The 19,237-nt window shown below is 45.0% G+C and overlaps 2 protein-coding genes across 6 annotated transcripts in view; one reads left to right on the top strand and one right to left on the bottom strand.

The window, feature by feature from the left end:
* Positions 1-4,596: 4,596 nt before the first annotated feature.
* Positions 4,597-15,421, bottom strand: LOC126985220 (facilitated trehalose transporter Tret1-2 homolog). 2 transcript variants are annotated; one of them, XM_050839836.1, is made up of 7 exons: positions 15,305-15,421; positions 11,342-11,461; positions 10,447-10,570; positions 10,025-10,198; positions 9,592-9,726; positions 9,012-9,468; positions 4,597-8,894 (listed from the first exon to the last, which is right to left on the bottom strand). In XM_050839836.1, the coding sequence occupies exons 2-7, from the start codon at positions 11,456-11,458 to the stop codon at positions 8,549-8,551; spliced, it is 1,353 nt and encodes a 450-aa protein (XP_050695793.1). In that variant the 5' UTR covers positions 11,459-11,461; positions 15,305-15,421; the 3' UTR covers positions 4,597-8,548. The 2 variants fall into 2 exon arrangements, with proteins under 2 accessions (XP_050695793.1, XP_050695792.1); XM_050839835.1 differs by lacking the exon at positions 15,305-15,421 and adding an exon at positions 12,007-12,171.
* Positions 12,089-19,237, top strand: part of LOC126985219 (glycoprotein 3-alpha-L-fucosyltransferase A-like) — a 45,432-nt gene continuing 38,283 nt past the window's right edge. Inside the window, exon 1 of one of the 4 annotated variants that reach the window (XM_050839830.1) lies at positions 12,089-12,201. The gene's annotated coding sequence lies outside the window, so the exon portion shown is untranslated. Of the gene's footprint in view, positions 12,202-18,923; positions 19,117-19,237 lie in introns of those variants that run through there. The other 3 variants (XM_050839831.1, XM_050839828.1, XM_050839829.1) reach the window with 3 other exon arrangements.

Here is a 19,237-nt window from a genome sequence, read left to right as displayed (position 1 = left end):
ACACACACACACACACACACAAATACACACACACACACACACACACACACATAAACACACACCATGTCATAAAAATATTAGCACTAAAGCATGAAAAAGTAGCCCTGTGGGAGTTAGTATGTACGTATGTGTGTGTATGTGAGAGAGAGAGAAAGCGAAGAAGGAAAGTTAAATAAAAAGCGTCACCCACGAAATGGTTTACACAGAAGCCTCGCCCTTGTGTGTACCGTAACCTCAGTCCTTGGCGTTCAACACGTGACTCGGTATTTTCTGCCAAGATACCATTGATTTACACCCATAATATAAGCATTCCCTTACTAAACCATTCTCCGGGCATCAGATAAGGTCCTCAAATCCCTTCATTACAAGTTTTAGCATTCCCTTACTAAACCATTCTCCGGGCATCAGATAAGGTCCTCAAATCCCTTCATTACAAGATTTACACCCATATTATAAGCATTCCCTTACTAAACCATTCTCCGGGCGTCAGATAAGGTCCTCAAATCCCTTCATTACAAGTTTTAGCATTCCCTTACTAAACCATTCTCCGGGCATCAGATAAAGTCCCCAAACTCCTTCATTACAAGATTTACATCCATATTATAAGCATTCCTTTACTAAATCATTCTCCGGGCATCAGATAAGGTCCTCAAATCCCTTCATTACAAGATTTACACCCATATTATAAGCATTCCTTACTAAACCATTCTCTGGGCATCAGATAAGGTCCTCATATCCCTTCATTACAAGATTTACATCCATATTATAAGCATTCCTTTACTAAATCATTCTCCGGGCATCAGATAAGGTCCTCAAATCCCTTCATTACAAGATTTACACCCATATTATAAGCATTTCCTTACTAAACCATTCTCCGGGCATCAGATAAGGTCCTCAAATCCCTTCATTACAAGATTTACACCCATATTATAAGCATTTCCTAACTAAATCATTCTCCGGGCATCAGATAAGGTCCTCAAATCCCTTCATTACAAGATTTACACCCATATTATAAGCATTTCCTAACTAAATCATTCTCCGGGCATCAGATAAGGTCCTCAAATCCCTTCATTACAAGATTTACACCCATATTATAAGCATTTCCTAACTAAATCATTCTCCAGGCATCAGATAAGGTCATCATACCCCTTCATTACAAGATTTCCCTCCCCGAACCACTCCCCGAAGCCCCCAAATCCATTTCCTATAAGTTCTCCCTCCTCAAACCACTCCCTTGACATTTCCTCAAACTCCATTCTTTCAGACTCTTCCTCCCCAAACCTCTCCCTTGACATTTCTATAAGCTCTCCCTCCCTCAACCTCTCCCTTGACATCGGATAAAACCCTCTAAACCTCATCTGTATCTGTGTCCATGCCATGAAGCTCAGGGTCACACACACACACACACAGACACAGACACACACACACACACACACACACACACACACACACAGGGTCACACAGGGTCAAGGGTGGAGCTGAACAGACCAAACAGACTCCGGGCCACCACTGAAGCATTCCAAACAGTATTATTTCGTGTGTTTGTTCCTGTTCTCTCTTGTCCCTCTGTTCTATTCTGTCCTTCTGTTTGTAGCTGTCTGTCTCTGTCTGTGGCTGTCTTGTACTTGCTGTTCTGATCTCTGAGTAAAAGTCTGATAGTTAAAGTTCCTTTGCTCGAAAATTACAGCCTCTCCCTTCCTTCCTTCCTTCCTTCCTTCCTTCCTCCTCCTCCTTCTTTTCCTTATTCCTTTGCACTTTTTCCTTCCTTCCTTCTTTCCATTCTTTTCTCCTCCTCCTCCTCCTCCTCCTCACTTCCTTTTTGTATTGGAATGACATGTATGAGAGGTACACACACACACACACACACACACACACACAACAGTTTAGCTAGCTTAGGAGTGAAAAATATATGTGTTGGCGAGTGTTACCGTATCCCCCCCCCCCCAGTGTTGCGCATGATGTGTGTTGCGTCGTGTCGGCAGCTAGCCATCGGAGTGACCCTCGATCTGTTTTGTGTGACGTAGGTGTTGCGTTATCCGGGAATTGTGTTGCGAAAGTCGATTTTTTTTTTCTCTGTGTTGGAAAGGTGGAACAGTACATCAACAGTATTTTAATTTATTTACGCATGGTACGTTTGTTATGAGTCATTCGTTGATACTATTATATTATTATTATTATTATTATTATTATTATTATTATTATTATTATTATTATTATTATTATTATTATCACTGCCAGTCGTATGCTCGTAAAAATCCATGGTGTAATTCTGACTTCATGATTATCTATGTATTTTTATTATTATTATTATTTATGATGTTATTATGATCACTGCCACTCGGATGTTCACCAAAATTCATGGTGTAATTCTGACCATGATTATCTATGTATTTTTATTTTTATTATTTATGATGTTATTATGATCACTGCCACTCGGATGTTCACCAAAATTCATGGTGTAATTCTAACTTCATGATTATCTATGTATTTTTATTTTTATTATTATTTATGATGTTATTATGATCACTGCCACTCGGATGTTCACCAAAATTCATGATGCAATTTAAACTTCATGATTATCTACGTACTCTTATTATTATTATTTTTATGATGTTGTTATGATCACTGCCACTCGTATGTTCACCAAAATTTACGATACAATTCCCGTAACTCCGTGATTTTCTGTCCATTTTTATTATTATTATTATTTATGGTGTTTTATCGTCACTGCCACTCAGATGTTTACCAAAATTCATGATGTAATTCTAACTTCATGATTATCTGTACGTATTTTTATTATTATTATTATTATTATTATTATTATTATTATTATTTATTGTGTTATTATCGTCACTGCCACTTGGATGTTCGCTAAAATTTATGATGTAATTCTAACTTCATGATTATCTGTATATATTTTTATTATTATTATTATTATTTATGAGGTCGTTATGATCAACTGCCACTCGTATGTTCACCAAAATTTACGATATATTTCCCGTAACTCCATGATTTTCTTCCTATTTTCATTATTATTATTATTTATGGTGTTAATATCGTCGCTGCCACTCGGATGTTTGCCAAAATTCATGATATAATTCCCGTAACTCCATGATTTTCTTCCTATTTTCATTATTTATGGTGTTATTATGTCACTGCCACTCGGATGTTCACCAAAATTCATGATATAATTCCCGTAACTCCATGATTTTCTGCCTATTTTCATTATTATTAATATTTATGGTGTTTACATCGTCGCTGCCACTCAGATGTTCACCAAAATTTACGATATAATTCCCGTAACTCCATGATTTCCTATTTTCATTATTATTTTTATTATTATTATGTTATTATCGTCGCTGCCACTCGGATGTTTGCCAAAATTCATGATATAATTCCCGTAACTCCATGACTTTCTTCCTATTTTCATTATTATTATTATTTATGGTGTTAATATCGTCGCTGCCACTCAGATGTTCGCCAAAATTTACGATATAATTCCCGTAACTCCATGATTTCCTATTTTCATTATTATTGTGTTATATCGTCGCTGCCACTCGGATGTTCACCAAAATTCATGATATAATTCCCGTAACTCCGTGATTTTCTCTCCATTTTTATTATTATTATTATTATTTATGGTGTTATTATTGTCACTGCCACTTGTATGTTCGCCAAAATTCATTACGCAATTAACGTAACTTAATAATTTTCATGTATAATTATTCCTATTTATTGTGTACTCCAGTCAGTTAGTCAGTCAGTTAGTCAGTCGTCACAAGCCCGATGGTTCTCGTCCACACGGCAGTCACACGCAAGTCAGTCCAAGGAAAGCTAAACGTTGCTACCGAAGACTCCGGCAGCCGTGTTGGAGTCTCGGCCACCTCCACAGTTCGACACGATGGGTTAGTAAGCTCCAAACCAGTACCAAAGACCTCGAAAATTCCTTGTACGTATGTGTGTAGTGCTTGCCGTGCGTGGTCAAGTTACGAAATGTGAAACTGTTACGGGAAATGCATATGTATCTGATATTACCTAAAAAAACTCACCTTTACAAAGCGTAGAAAATTCAAGAGTTTGGTTCGGGTGATTACGAAGCCAATTTTTATGTAGTGTTTGGCGTTTACAATTTAATTATTACGAGGAAACCATTACGGGAAATTTCTTTTTTGTGTATCTGATATTACGTTGAAAACCTCACCATTATGAAGTGTAGAAAATAGATAGAGTTTGGTTCGGGTGATTATGAAGCCAGTTCTTACGTAGTGTTTGGCGTTCACATTTTTATTATTACGAGGAAACCATTACGGGAAATCTCTTTGTGTATCTGATATTACCTCAAAAAACTCACCATTACAAAGCGTAGAAAATTCTAGAGTTTGCTTTGGGCGATAATGAAGCCAGTTCTTACGTAGTGTTTTGCGTTCACATTTCAATTATTACGAGGAAACCATTACGGGAAATCTCTTATGTATCTTACGTCATGGCAAAAATCTCACCATTACGAAGTGTAGAAAATCGAAGAGGAGTTTGGCACGGGTGATTATGAAGCCATTCCTTTTGTGAAATTCGAGGAAACTGTACGTACGGAAAATCTTGTGTGTGTGTGTGTGTCAGGTGTTGCATTGAAAACATAGCTATTGGATCGTAGAAGACTGAATAGTTTGGTTTGGGCGATTACGAGGCCACTGTGTCGGACTGTGGAATTGTCTCGGAGTCTTCGGCAGCGAGATAGGGCGATAGGGTGAACTATGGCAAAATCGTGTCACAGAGTCAGTCCAGGGTGAGGCGTTTGTTTCAAAATCTGGGAAATATTTTTACGAAGGACAATAAAAAGATTCAGAGGCAACTTTCGTCGGTTTATAGCCTTGGATGACACAGCTTGATCCATTTTCTGTGTTCATTTTTACGTGATGCTACAAAGACTATTATTAAACCATTATGTGAAGCCTTGAAGGTCTGGGTTGACTCATGTACTATAGAAGGCTTGCTGTTAATATGCTAAGTAACTTGGCAAATTATCTACCTTTCAAATCAAGTGTGCACCATTGGCCAGTCCATAAGTAAGCCATGTTCTGATTCAGGCATGTGATTAGTGGGTTCTGGAAAGGGTTAAATCTTATAGGTGGGTGCTGGGAAGGGTTAAATCTTACTGGTGAATGCTAGGAAGGGTTGAATCTTATTGGTGATTGCTGGGAAGGGTTGAATATTATTGGGTTCTGGGAAGGGTTGAATCTTATTGGTGAATGCTGGGAAGGGTTGAATATTATTGGTGGGTTCTGGGAAGGGTTGAATCTTATTGGTGGGTGCTGGGAAGGGTTAAATCTTATTGGTGAATGCTGGGAAGGGTTGAATTTTATTGGTGGGTGCTGGGAAGGGTTAAATCTTATTGGTGAATGCTGGGAAGGGTTGAATTTTATTGGTGGGTTCTGGGAAGGGTTAAATCTTATTGGTGAATGCTGGGAAGTGTTGAATCTTATTGGTGGGTTTTGGGAAGGGTTGAATTTTATTGGTGGGTTCTGGGAAGGGTTGAATTTTATTGGTGGGTTTTGGGAAGCTCTTAAATCTTATTGGTGAATGCTGGGAAGGGTTGAATCTTATTGGTGGGTTCTGGGAAGGGTTAAATCTTATTGGTGGGTTCTGGGAAGGGTTAAATCTTATTGGTGGGTTTTGGGAAGGCTTAAATCTTATTGGTGAATGCTGGGAAGGGTTGAATCTTGTTGGTGGGTTCTGGGAAGGGTTAAATCTTATTGGTGGATGCTGGGAATATGACCTCAGCTGTGGACATGATATTGCCATGGACGCTAACCTATGATGGTACCTCAGGCTCGGGTGAGAGTGCGAGCGCGCGAGCGAGCGTAAACACTATTAATCAGGACTTTTCATCAATGTATTTGTTAGATAAGTAAGCTGCGAGTTACTCTTGGCTGTGGAGTACGATGACTTTTTTTTATAGTCAAGGTGATCGAGAGGAGATTATGAAGAGAATTATGTACGTATTTCCTGCACTGCCATAGTCGGGAGTGAGTGTGTCGCTGTTATGACGGTTGTTGTGCCCACCACGCCACCAACTCCATAGTGTGTAAAGCCTGTATTCCTAAACATATCGGAGAGTGCCTCGGTTCCCCTGTTTGAAGAGCCTCTCTTAGAAGTTGCTTGGATTTCCATGGACTGTTTTGTGATGCCAGTGATAGTTTTACACGACCTCTGCATCTTGAACGGGAAAAACACCCATGAAAACCCAATTAATCTTCTCTGGCCTTGGGAAATCGTAACGGGAGCCCGCTGTTTGAAGAGCCTCTCATAGAAGTTGCTAGGATTTCCATGGACTGTTTTGTGATGCCAGTGATAGTTTTAAACGACTTCTGCATCTTGAACGTTAAAAACCTGGTCAGTCTTCTCTGTGGCCTTGGGAAACAGTCGTAATGGGAGACCGATATGTTTATGAATGTGGACTTAGGTGTTCTGCCGAGAGCTTATCGGAGGAGACGAGCAGTTATCGCGCAACCAAATGTTTATAAATGATACCAGTGGAGGCATGTTTTGTATGTATGTAAGTATGTATGCATGTATGTATGTATGTATATGTATGTGGGTGTGTAGGTGACATGAACCTACGACTACTACTACTACTACAACTACTTTGGTTATTATTATTATTATTATTGTTGGAATATTTTCGACAAGTTGTGGAGGACGGAAGCGCGGGTTTGTCGATGCTGGGAACACACTCGCCCTGACATGCCTGCACTTCCTATACCTTCCTTTCCATTACCATTATCATTATTATTATTATTTTTGCATATTTAGTGTTTTTCCCCATAGTACAAAATGCTGACACTGTTTTTTTGAGATCTGTTACAGAGGAGGATGTGAAACCAAATTCAGAGAGGAACAAACAAACATATTTTTCAAGTCAAGCGAAGGAATAATTGTTGTTTCTGAATTTATTATTTTTTATGTCGGAAGACTGGATGAACACAAAATTGGGTTCCATGTAGTCCATCATAGATAAATATTACTTATTATGCACCTCTTTCTCTCCCTTCGTGGCCCTCAGGAACCACCACCACCACCACCTACACCATCAGCGTCATTTCGTCACCTCTTTCACTCCCTTTGTGGTCCTCAGGAACCACCACCACCATCAGCATCATTTCGTTTACCGTCTGTGTTCACTCTTCCTGAGCGGTTGGATGCTGTTTGGCTCTCCTCCATTCTACTCTGTCTTCTGCCCAATGCTCATTCAATCCCATCAATGCCAAGTCTTCCTGTATACACCTCCTCCACGTTTTCCTAGGTCTGCCAACTGGTCTCCTTCCTTCTACCTCCAATCTCTCCAAAACTCCCTGCATTGTGTCCTCCCCTGCTCTCTTTACGTGTCCAAACCATCGGAGTCTTTCCCTTCTGAGCACTGTTTCCAGGTCCTCTACTCCACATTATGGCTCTCCTCCATTCTACTGTCTTCTGCCCAATGCTCATTCAATCCCATCAATGCCAAGTCTTCCTGTATACGCCTCCTCCACGTTTTCCTAGGTCTGCCAACTGGTCTCCTTCCTTGTACTTCTATTTATTTTCTGGTTATACTGTCTTTAACTAGGTCAGCCTGATAGCCACTCTCAATAAACAATAGTCTAATACCACTGAGTTCCAGACATGATATACAAGGGAAGAGAAGAAAAAAAAAGACGAACTGAGATTAATTTATATTTTTTTCTGGTTATAATGTCTAATACCTCTTGAATTCAACTAAAGTCACCCCCTCTTAATAAACAATAGTCTAATACCACAGAGTTCCAGACATGATATACAAGGGAAGAGAAGAAAAAAGCATGGTGAGCTGAATTTATATATATTTTCTGGTTATACTGTCTAATACCACTTCATTTAACTAGGTCAGCCTGATAGCCACTCAGTAAACCAGTCTAATACCACTGAGTTCCAGAAATAATATATAAAGGGAAAAAAGCATGAAGTGAGCTGAATTTAGATTTATTTGTCGATATAAATAATTTAGAACCTCATTTGAGTTCCCGCCTGGGCAGTGTGGCGGGGAGGCGGCGGGGGGAAGGAACCCGCCCACTGGCTTGTTCCTTTTGAGGTGACTTTCGCCGCGGCAGACAACAGGTTAGTGTGTGTGAGCTTGTAGTGAGTTAGGGAAATGTTGTGTGTGTTGACAGCCTTGGGGAACACTTGTAACAGGTTAATTGGTGGTGTCGGCGGCGTGGTGAGGGACGGCTGCCATTGTGTTGAGGTGGTCATGGCCGCGGCGGGTACTGGCAGGCGTGTTGTCAGGGAAGTGTTGGGCGTATTGACAGCCTCGGATAACAGCCTGCTGCCACGCACTCACAGCTTGGTCAGCTCCTGCAGCCACGGTAGTGTGTGTGTACCCCGCAAACCAACTTATCAGACTTCTCTCGTCGCCTTGTTCGGGGCGTGACAGCCAGCCCGTGAGGGGGCGTGACAGCCAGCCCGTGGGGGCGCGTGACAGGCGGGGGGCCAGGGCCAGGGCGTGCCAGAGTGTGCCTGGGCCGGGTGCCGCCTGGGGTTATTGCTGCTTCTTGCCGGCGGCGTCTCTGTAGATCTTGTCCATCTCCGGCGTGGAGCGGCCGAAGGTCTCAGGCATGGCGGGCCGCAGCAGGGCGGCGGCGGCGGCGGTGAAGGCGGCGTAGGAGAGGAAGGTGGCAGCGGAGCCCAGCGTGGCGAGGCTCCAGCCGAAAGTCTTGGTGACCACGAAGGCGGAGGCCCAGTTGACGGCCACCACCGTGGCGGCGGCCTTGCCCCGCACCTGGCTGGGCATGCCCTCCCCCAGGAACACCCAGGGCACGGGTCCCCAGCCCACGGCGAAACACAGCATGTAGGCCACCAGGGCCACCACGGGCATCAGGTACAGACTGCATGGGGAGGACAAGGGCGAGGCGTGAGGGACGCGTGGGTGTGGACGGCGTGCTACGAAGACTGGACAATATTCACCACTACTCAGGCAACATGCTACTACTACTACTACTCACCTGTTTGCCAGCTGCATCGCGGCGCCCCCCGCCTCCCTGGCCCAGAAGAAGGCGGCCAGCACCAGCAGCGCCCCCACCACGCCGTAGGTGGACAGCAGCAGACTGTCTCGCCGCTTCATCTTGGCGACGCAGTAGATGCCGACGACGGTGCCGAGCATGTTGATGGCGCCCAAAAAGACGGAGGCGCTGGCGGCGAGGCCCTCCCCGGCCGCCGCCAGGATGGTGGAGGCGAAGAACACCACGGCGGTGATGCCCGTGGTCTGCTGGGCCACCATCAGCCCCATGGCCACGCCCACCGGCCACAGGTTCGGCGCGCGGGCCAGCTCCAACGCGCTCACCTCCTGCTGCTGCCCGGCCCTGCTGGCCGCGCCCGCCTCAATCTCCTTCTGCGCTCGATCAGCGGCCGAGCCCGACGCCCTCATCTGGCGCAGGGCCCTGACGGACGCCTCCCGCTGCCCTGAGGAGTGGCACGCTCAGGGGTTAGCCAAGGGCACGCGGAGCAAACTGAGGCCGTATAAGAAGTGAGGGAGTACATGAAGATATTGAGGCTGTATGAGGAGGTGCCCGAAGACGTACGTACCTGTGCGGGTGAGGTGCTGGGGCGTCTCGGGCAGCAGCAGCAACAGCGGCACGGGCAGCAGGGACAGGCTGGCCCCCAGGCGCGCCAGGCCCCGCCACGACAAGGCCTGCCCCAGCGCGAAGCTCACCAGCATGCCTGAAGGGGGGCACGGTTAGCAGGGCCTCCCTCCTCCCGGGCCTCCGGCCTCTACCTATTTATTTGTCTGCCTGTCTGTCTTTCAGGTACACTTGTTTTAGGTGTTTAGTTTGCGCGATTCATCCATTATATTACGTGACTAACTATTTTCTGTATGCTTCCTCTTCGTCCACTCACCCAGGTTACCGAAGAAGACGGGTAGGCGGCAGACACCAGGACCTTCACCTGTATGTACCGCCGTCATGTGTTAGGTCAAGCTGTAACACCTGACACTAATTTGTTTCCTTCGTGTACTCACCCAGGTTGCCGAAGAAGGCGGGGAAGGCGACGAACACTTGACGGAACTCCAGCTGAATCATCTCCGGCATGAAGACAGAACCCACCACCGCCTGAACACCTACACACATGCCGCCGAGCACGCGCCCGGACACAACGCCGCCCACGCCCCCGGCACTGGCTATGAGGATCCAGGCTGCAGGTATGTCGAGGGGGAAGTGTGTATCAGTAGTAGCCAGATAATAGAGTAAGAGATAAGTATATAAACAGAGTAAGGGAGCCGCTGCAAAGGCTAACCCCCCGAAGATCAACAGAACAACAACAGAGACACCCGTAACGAAGGGAAGGGGCAGGGATGTATATAGAAGCGACGGGGAGTAACCAAAGGTAGGGTAAGCCTGGAACAGAGTAAGAGACAGCCCGTAGAGAGCGCGGCAAACCTACACAAACAGTAAGGCCAGTTGAGGTGCATGAGTGTGAAGCGTCGCCCGAACTTGTCCACCAAAGGCCCCGCGACCACGCTGCCGAAGAGGGCCGCTAGGGGCATGACGGCGCCTACCCACGACTCCTGTAGCGGGAATCAGGACGTTGTGTTGTGTTAGAGGTCAGTGAAGCTATTTGGCATTTTGATATATCTGACTTACATGGCGTTAGTTAGGATGTAAAGTGTGTGGGAAACTGTCATACCTCGGGTCACATTATCTATTTCCAAAGTCCGAAAAGGTGATCAATCGGGTTCTAATGAGTATTTATGTAGGTTCATGGCACAGAAGAAGGGCCAAACTACAACTAGTGTCATTAAACTACCTCTGGAAATGCCCAAAACGCCCACTAAAGCTTTGTCAAATACATGCTTGTGCGCCGAAATGTTAGCCCTTAGACGGCGGCAGTATTTGAAGAGTAGCTCCCCCCAATATTAACCGTCTTCACTGCCGACCTTAGGACCGTAGCATAAATATAGTTACGCCGCATAAGAGGTGTTTTAACTATCGTCTATATATAGATTCAACCGTAATCTGGAAGTGTTGTTATATATCTGCCATACAAAATTGACGGACTGAATTTTGGACCGTCCATATAGAGTTCTACCGTCCTTCAGCCACCCGAACATTAGCAGGGGAGCATGACCAACGTTGCCAGATTGTTGTACTTAGCAGCTTATATTTCCCGACTTCCTACCGCAAAACTGTCCTCTGGGCTCCAATTAAGAAACAAATTTATAGTTATCGTTAAAATAGCTAGATCCTGATATTTCTTGGCAATAGTTAGGGGTCATAAACCGGTAAATACTATGCTCTGAGTACGATATTAATTTAGCAACGGTGAGCATGACACTAACCTCCTCCGTGGTGATCTCAATACTCGGGTCAGCTCTCATAGACGGCAGGGCAGGGGAGGTGTAGCCCATAGCCATAGACGCCATCATGTTACCCAGGCCCACGGAGAGCGCTGCCATGCCCTGTAACGAAACCATAGGAAGCTTATGGATAAAGATAAAGTTGAGGGGATACTACTGCGCGCGACCTCGATGCTCATATCCGTCACATTGAGGAAGGAAGTCTTTGAAGAGAGAGAGAGATAGCATGTGTGTAAGGGAGTGGCAACAGATCACGCTCTCTCTCTCTCTCTCTCGCTTGCAACACAGGACGCATCGCATTGTTTCCATAAAGATAGACTTCTATGATAGCGCACGCACACACACACACACACACACACACACACACACACACACACACACACACACACACACACACACCATTGTTGTTTGTTTTATAATATGGAACTGAAAACGAGAAGATTGATGATGAGAGAGAGAGAGAGAGAGAGAGAGAGAGAGAGAGAGAGAGAGAGAGAGAGAGACTATCACCATTGTTTGCAGAATCATCCTATTGCTAACATCACTATTATTACTATTATTATTATTATTATTATTATTATTATTATTATTATTATTATTATTATTATTATTATTATTATTATTATTATTATTGTTGTTGTTGTTACCTGGTATATGACGTAACCTTTTCCTGACGAAGCCTTGTCCTCGTGTCCTTCAGATGGATGTGAAGGCTCACCTCCTCCTTCTCCTCCTCCTGCTCCTCCTCCTCCTTCCCCTTCTCCTCCTCCCTGTGGCCGCCGCTCTCTCGCCTCTCCCTCCGCGCCTTCCATCGCAGCAAGATCACCTCTGCCGGAAGACAAGTAAGTTTTATAGGCTCATTCTGACGTCAACGGAAGGAAAAGACCGAGGGAAGGCCGAGGAAGTGGCTGTCTGGAGTCACTATTGTTATTATTATTATTATTATTATTATTATTGTTGAGATGACTAAACGGGCGTCATGAGGGAGGGAGGTACAGAAGGAGTAGGGGAAGGAAAAGGAGGGAAGGAGGGAGATACAGAAGAGGGAGGGAGGGAAGGTAAGGGAGGAGCGAGGTACAGAAAGAGGTAGGTTAAGTAAGGGAGGAATGAGGGAGCTACAGAAGAAGGAGAGAGGGAAGATAAGGGAGGAGCGAGGTACAGAAAGGAGTAGGTGATGTAAGGGAGAAGGAGGTCAAGGGAGGAGCGAGGTACAGAAAGGAGTAGGTGATGTAAGGGAGAAGGAGGTCAAGGGAGGGAGCGAGGTACAGAAAGGAGTAGGTGATGTAAGGGAGAAGGAGGTCAAGGGAGGGAGCGAGGTACAGAAAGGAGTAGGGGATGTAAGGGAGAAGGAGGTCAAGGGAGGGAGCGAGGTACAGAAAGGAGTAGGTGAAGTAAGGGAAGGAGTAGGGAATAAAGAGAGGGAGTGCGGTAGAGGGCCAACCTTACCTTCAGGATGGAAAGCCCCGCGTGTGTGTGGCTCCCTCCCAGGTGTTCTAACGTGCTTAATAATTGGGAATAATTACCTACACGTGTGGCTGCCAATAAGACACTTGAATGTATACATGGCTTGATGGATTATGTAGATTGGTATACATTTTAGGCTAACTACTACTACTACTACTACTACTACTACTACTACTACTACTACTACTACTACTACTACTACTACTACTACTACTACTACTATTATTATTATTATTATTGTCGTCGTCACTATCTTATATAAACACCAGCTAATGCACACACACACACACACACACACACACACACACACACACACAGTGATTATCTAGGCTACGAGCGGTACCGAAGCATGGCCAGTTTAAATCTCTCTCTCTCTCTCTCTCTCTCTCTCTCTCTCTCTCTCTCTCTCTCTCTCTCTCTCTCTCTCTCTCTCTCTCTCTCTCACACACATACACACACACACACAAATAGGAAAGACTAAACGTTATCTTCCTGAACGTTGATAAGGAAAAAAAAATAAACATAAAACTTCTCGAGTGGGATTTCCATTATGCCTGTATCCGTTCTGACACACACACACACACACACACACACACACACACACACACACACACACACACACACACACACACACACACACACACACACACACACACACACACACACACACACACAATGCCGACTACGAAAATGGGGCTGACTTTGATAGCGATAACGATACTACTACTACTACTACTACTGCTGCTACTACTACTACTACTACTACTACTACTACTACTACTACTACTACTACTACTACTACTACTACAGATGCAGAAGCCGTGTAAAACTATCACCAGGGTCACAAAACAGTCCATGAAAATCCCAGCAACTTCTACGAGAGGCTTATCAAACAGGGGAACTGAGACTCCGATATGCTTAAAATCCGGGCATTACCCATTCCTATATAGCCACGTTCAAGATGCAGAAGCCTTGTAAAACTATCACCAGGGTCACAAAACAGTCCATGAAAATCCCAGCAATTTCCACGAGAGGCTTATCAAACACGGGAATTGGGGTGCTGATATGCTTAAAATCCGGGCTTACACATTACCCATTCCTATATACCCACGTTCAAGATGCAGAAGCCTTGTAAAACTATCACCAGGGTCACAAAACAGTCCATGAAAATCCCAGCAATTTCCACGAGAGGCTTATCAAACACGGGAATTGGGGTGCTGATATGCTTAAAAATCCGAGCTTACACAATACCCATTCCTATATACCCACGTTCAAGATGCAGAAGCCTTGTAAAACTATCACCAGGGTCACAAAACAGTCCATGAAAATCCCAGCTACTTCCACGAGAGGCTTATCAAACAGGTGAACTGAGACTCCGATATACTTAAAATCTGGGCTTACACATTACCCATTCCTATATACCCACGTTCAAGATGCAGAAACCTCGTAAAACTATCACTGGGGTCACAAAACAGTCCATGAAAATCCCAGCTACTTCCACGAGAGGCGAAGTGAGGCGTTGATGTGTTTAAGCATACTGGGTTATATGCGGTTGATACACTATACCTCACGGCACTCCCTTACGCAACGCTTATCTGCTCACCCGGGTCAATGTGCCACCTCGTACGACAGTCCAGCTCTTGCAGTACCAGAATCCTCATATCAGTCATATTTTTAAACATTTCCACGCCCAAGCTCACATACAACAAGGCTCTCATGAGAGTTTTGGTCATTTCCAGGGCTAGTTTTATGATCCTGGTATTGGTTTGACCCTTCTTCTGTACCACGACCCTAAGAAAACACTCAATATAACCCGACTGATCCCTTTTTGGCCTTTGGAAATAGATGATGTGAGAGGTGGAATAGTCTGGGAATACTAACCATATATTTTGCAGGGGGGGCATTAACAAGGTAGTTTTATGACCCTGGTGTTAGCTTGACCCTTCCTCTGTACCACGACCCTAAGAAAACACTCATTATAACCCGACTGATCCCCTTTTTGACCTTTGGAAATAGATGATATGAGAGATTGAATTATTCACGAATACTAACCATATATTTTGCAGGGGGGGCATTTACAAGGTAGTTTTATGACCCTGGTGTTAGCTTGACCCTTCCTTTGCACCACGACCCTAAACAAGCACTCATTATAACCCGTCTGATCCTCTTTTTGACCTTTGGAAATAGATGATATGAGAGATTGAATTGTTCGCGAATACTAACCATATATTTTGCAAAGGGGGCATTAACAAGGTAGTTTTATGACCCTGGTGTTAGCGAATAGTCTGGGAATACTAACCATATATTTTGCAGGGGGGGGGCATTAACAAGTGTAGTTTTATGACCCTGGTGTTAGTTTGACCTTTCCTCTGTACCGCTAACCTGACTCTCATTACAATCCGAGTGATCTCCTTTTATGGTCTTTGGAGATATATGACGTGAGGGGCAGCAGCGAAAGAATACACCGTCCTGTTGGCTTACCTTATAACGCTGTGAGACCGTAGAGAGAGAGACTGAGTGATGGGAGAGCGAGGGAGGCGAGGGCGAACTGGTCACTGGTGGTTGCCTCTCTAAACTACACTGATCACTATGAGACGGCATGTGAGTGTGTGTGTGTGTGTGTGTGTGTGTGTGTGTGTGTGTGTGTGTGTGTGTGTGTGTGTGTGTTAATGCCTTGATGCCAGGTGTATGTTTTACCTTTATTATTATTATTATTATTATTATTATTATTATTATTATTATTATTATTATTATTATCTTCGTTTTGTCCTTCATGCTTTCTGACTTTCCTTCCCTTCTCCTCCTCCTCCTCCTCCTCCTCCTCCTCCTCCTTTTAATTTATCTATCTCCTTTTCCCCCCGATTAGTTATATTCTCTCTCTCTCTCTCTCTCTCTCTCTCTCTCTCTCTCTCTCTCTCTCTCTCTCTCTCTGTCGTGATAAGATTAAACAAGAGAATGACAGAAAATTGAAAGCTTTTAACCCAAACTATAAAAAAATCCTTTTGTCAATTTTATTATTATTATTATTATTATTATTATTATTATTATTATTATTATTATTATTATTATTATTATTAGTAGTAGTAGTAGAAGTGGTAGTAGTAGAAGTAGTCGTAGTAATAGTAATTTAGGAGAATCTATAATTAGTTTTCTTCTCTTCTTCCCTCGATCTCTTCCTCCTCCTCCTCCTTCTCCTCCTCTTCCTCCTCTTCCTCTTGCTCCTCCTCTTCCTCTTCCTCCTCCTCCTCCCCTTCATAGGCAGCAAAAATGGACTCGTGACCTTAGCAAGAATGCGATATATAGAGAGAGAGAGAGAGAGAGAGAGAGAGAGAGAGAGAGAGAGAGAGAGAGAGAGAGAGAGAGAGAGAGAGAGAGAGGTTATGGAAGGGGGCGAGTCATGTAATAGAGAAGTTGATAGAAGAGGCGAAAGATAAGGAGGAGGAGGAGGAGGAGGAGGAGGAGGAAGAAAAAAAAAGACTAAGAAAATGAAAATGAATGAAATAGAAAATAGAATGGAAGGAGGAGGAGGAAAAGGAGGAGGAGGAGGAGGAGAAGAAGGAGGGTGAGGAGGAGGAAAAAAGAAGACTAAGAAAATGAATGAAATAGAAAATAGAATGGAAGGAGGAGGAGGAGGAGGAGGAGGAGGAGGAAGAGGGGGAGGAGTAGGAAAAAAGAAGACTAAGAAAAGGAAAATGAATGAAATAGAAAATAGAATGGAAGGAGGAGGAGGAGGAGGAGGAGGAAAAAAAACTTAGAAAAGGAAAATGAATGGAATAGAAAATAGAATGGAGGGAGGAGGAGGAGGAGGAGGAGGAGGAGTGACCCGCCGTGAGGGGTAAGAAGCGACCTTAACAAGTATGCGATGTGACGTCACTGCGGGGGAGGAGGAGGAGGAGGAGGAGGAGGAGTGTGGAGGAATAGAGGAAGGAATAAATTAACGTGCCTCCGCCTCCTCCTCCTCCTCCTCTTCCTCCCCCTCCTCCTCCTCCTCCGTCTTGTTTTAATGATCTTGTTCTTGTTCCTGTACTTCTTCTTCTTCTTTTCTACCTTGCTTTCTTACCTCCTCCTCCTCCACCTCCTCCTCCTCCAGTAGTTCCCGTTCGGACAGTTCCCTAAAAAAAAAAAAAAAATGTGCCCCAGCGGCATTCCTAAGGCACCCCAGCTGTTCCTTCCTAGATTTACCTTAACCTTACCTTTCCTACTCTCAAGGGAGGGACGTAAGGGGTGACGGAGGGACGAGGGAGAGAGAGGGAGGGAGGGGGAGAGAGGGGAGGCATATGTGTCACCGAACTTGACCCTGTATAAGTCTTGAGTCATGCAAGATTGCGATCAGTGGAAGCTCCGCCGGGTGGGACTCACAGACGCCTCCATCTTGCACGTCATTCATCTCCAAAAGCCGAAAAGGACATCAACCGGGTTCTCATGAGTGGTTTTAGGGATTCACGGTATAGATGGAGGGTCAAACTACCGCCAGGGTCATAAAAGTACCTCTGGAAATGCCCACAACTCCTACGAAAGCCTTGTCAAATATGTGTGCTTGGGCGCCGAAGGATTTAATAGAACTGACATTCTGAGACACGATCTATTCCCAAAGGTCACAAGGGACATCAATCGGGTTCTCATGAATGCTTTTGGGGGTTCACGGTACAGAGGAAGGGTCAAACTACCTCCAGGGTCATAAAAGTACCTCTGGAAATGCCCACAACTCCTACGAAAGCCTTGTCAAATATGTGTGCTTGGACGCGGAAGGACTTAATAGGGATGACATTCTGAGACACGATCTATTCCCAAAGGTCACAAAGGACATCAATCGGGTTCTCATGAGTGGTATTGGGGGTTCACGGTATAGATGGAGGGTCAAACTACCTCCAGGGTCATAAAAGTACCTCTGGAAATGCCCACAACTCCTATGAAAGCCTTGTCAAATGTGTGTGCTTAATAGGGTCGGCATTCGCACACTTCCTTCACATGATATATTCCCAAAGGTCACAAAGGACATCAATCAGTTCCTCATGAGTTGTTTTGGGGGTTCACGGTACAGAAGAAGGGTCAAACTACTTCCAGGGTCATAAAAGTACCTCTGGAAATGCCCACAATTCCTACGAAAGCCTTGTCAGATATGTGTGCTTGGGCGCCGAAGGATTTAATAGGACTGGCATTCTGAGACACTTCCTTCTCTCATATCCATTTCCAAAGGTCACAAGGGACATCAGTCGGGTTCTCATGAATGCTTTTGGGGGTTCACGGTACAGAGGAAGGGTCAAACTACCTCCAGGGTCATAAAAGTACCTCTGGAAATGCCCACAACTCCTATGAAAGCCTTGTCTAATGCGTGTTTGTGGCAGCGAAGTGTCTTGAGAATAGGGTCCCTCAGAGCTGCTAAGACGCGTGTTGTTGAGTGCAGGCGGCGGGTTGCAAGGTCGCTTTTTTTTCCCAGGGATGTGTTTTGGGGCGGTTTTTAAGGTGTCGCGGGAAATGTGTGTAGGGCGCGGGTTGTTTCTCTTCATCTTCTTCTTCTTCTTCTTCTTCTTTTACTCCTTCTTCTTCTTCTTCTTCTTCTTCTTCTTCTTCTTCTTCTTCTTCTTCTTCTTCTTCTTCTTCTTATCTTCATTACTTTCCTTGGCCTATAAAAGCACTTGCTGTTGATTGATGTATGTGTGTGTGTGTGTGTGTGTGTGTGTGTGTGTGTGTGTGACCCCTTATCGTAACAAACTTGGCCTATAAAAACATTTGATAGTGGTGTGTGTGTGTGTGTGTGTGTGTGTGTGTGTGTGTGTGTGTCAGGCATGCACACACACACACACACACACACACACACACACACACACACACAGACACATTCACTAAAAAAATTACAAACTGGTCACAGTCAGCGGTTCTCTCCTCACAAGCTTCTTCCTCCCGCTCCGTCAGGCAGAGAGGGAAGGAGGGAGACAGGGAGGAAAGGGAGAGCAGGGAGAGAGAGAGAGAGGGGAGGAGGGAGATGGAGGAAAGGGAGAGCAGGGAGAGAGAGAGAGGGTAGGGAGAGGGAGGGAGCGAGCGAGGAAGAAGGACGAGAACGAGAACGAGTCAGCCCCAGCAGCCAACAGGTTAGATTCTATTCACTCAGTCACTGTTTGGGCGTTGAAGGGGGAGGCTGTGTCGCTCTCTCCGGTGCGTGCGTGTGTGTGTGTGTGCGTGTGTGAGTGCGTGAACGTTTCCGTGGTCGCCCAGGTGTGTAGGGAAACCCGCATCCGAGGGGCCCCGTATGCTGTGTCCCGGGGGCGTAGCGAGGGCCAGGACCATGGACGAAGGTACTGACGAAGGGTGTGTGTGTGTGTGTGTGTGTTGAAGCTGTTTTTGTTGTTTTTATTTGGTTTTTCCTGTGTGTGTGTGTGTGCGTGTGTGTATGTGTGTGTGTGTGTGTGTGTGTGT

The sequence above is a fragment of the Eriocheir sinensis genome, chromosome 59, assembly GCF_024679095.1.
Source record: "Eriocheir sinensis breed Jianghai 21 chromosome 59, ASM2467909v1, whole genome shotgun sequence".
NCBI lineage: Eukaryota > Metazoa > Arthropoda > Malacostraca > Decapoda > Varunidae > Eriocheir > Eriocheir sinensis.
This window is presented reverse-complemented; position numbering and strand designations above follow the sequence as displayed.

Coding starts and splice junctions, on each gene's coding strand:
- LOC126985220 (XM_050839835.1), bottom strand. CDS start 12,171: ATGGAAGGCGCGGAGGGAGAGGCGAGAGAGCGGCGGCCACAGGGAGGA. Junction 11,462..12,006: donor AAGGTTACGTCATATACCAG/GTAACAACAACA, acceptor GTTTCGTTACAG/GGCATGGCAGCGCTCTCCGT. Junction 9,469..9,591: donor CCAGCACCTCACCCGCACAG/GTACGTACGTCT, acceptor GCCACTCCTCAG/GGCAGCGGGAGGCGTCCGTC.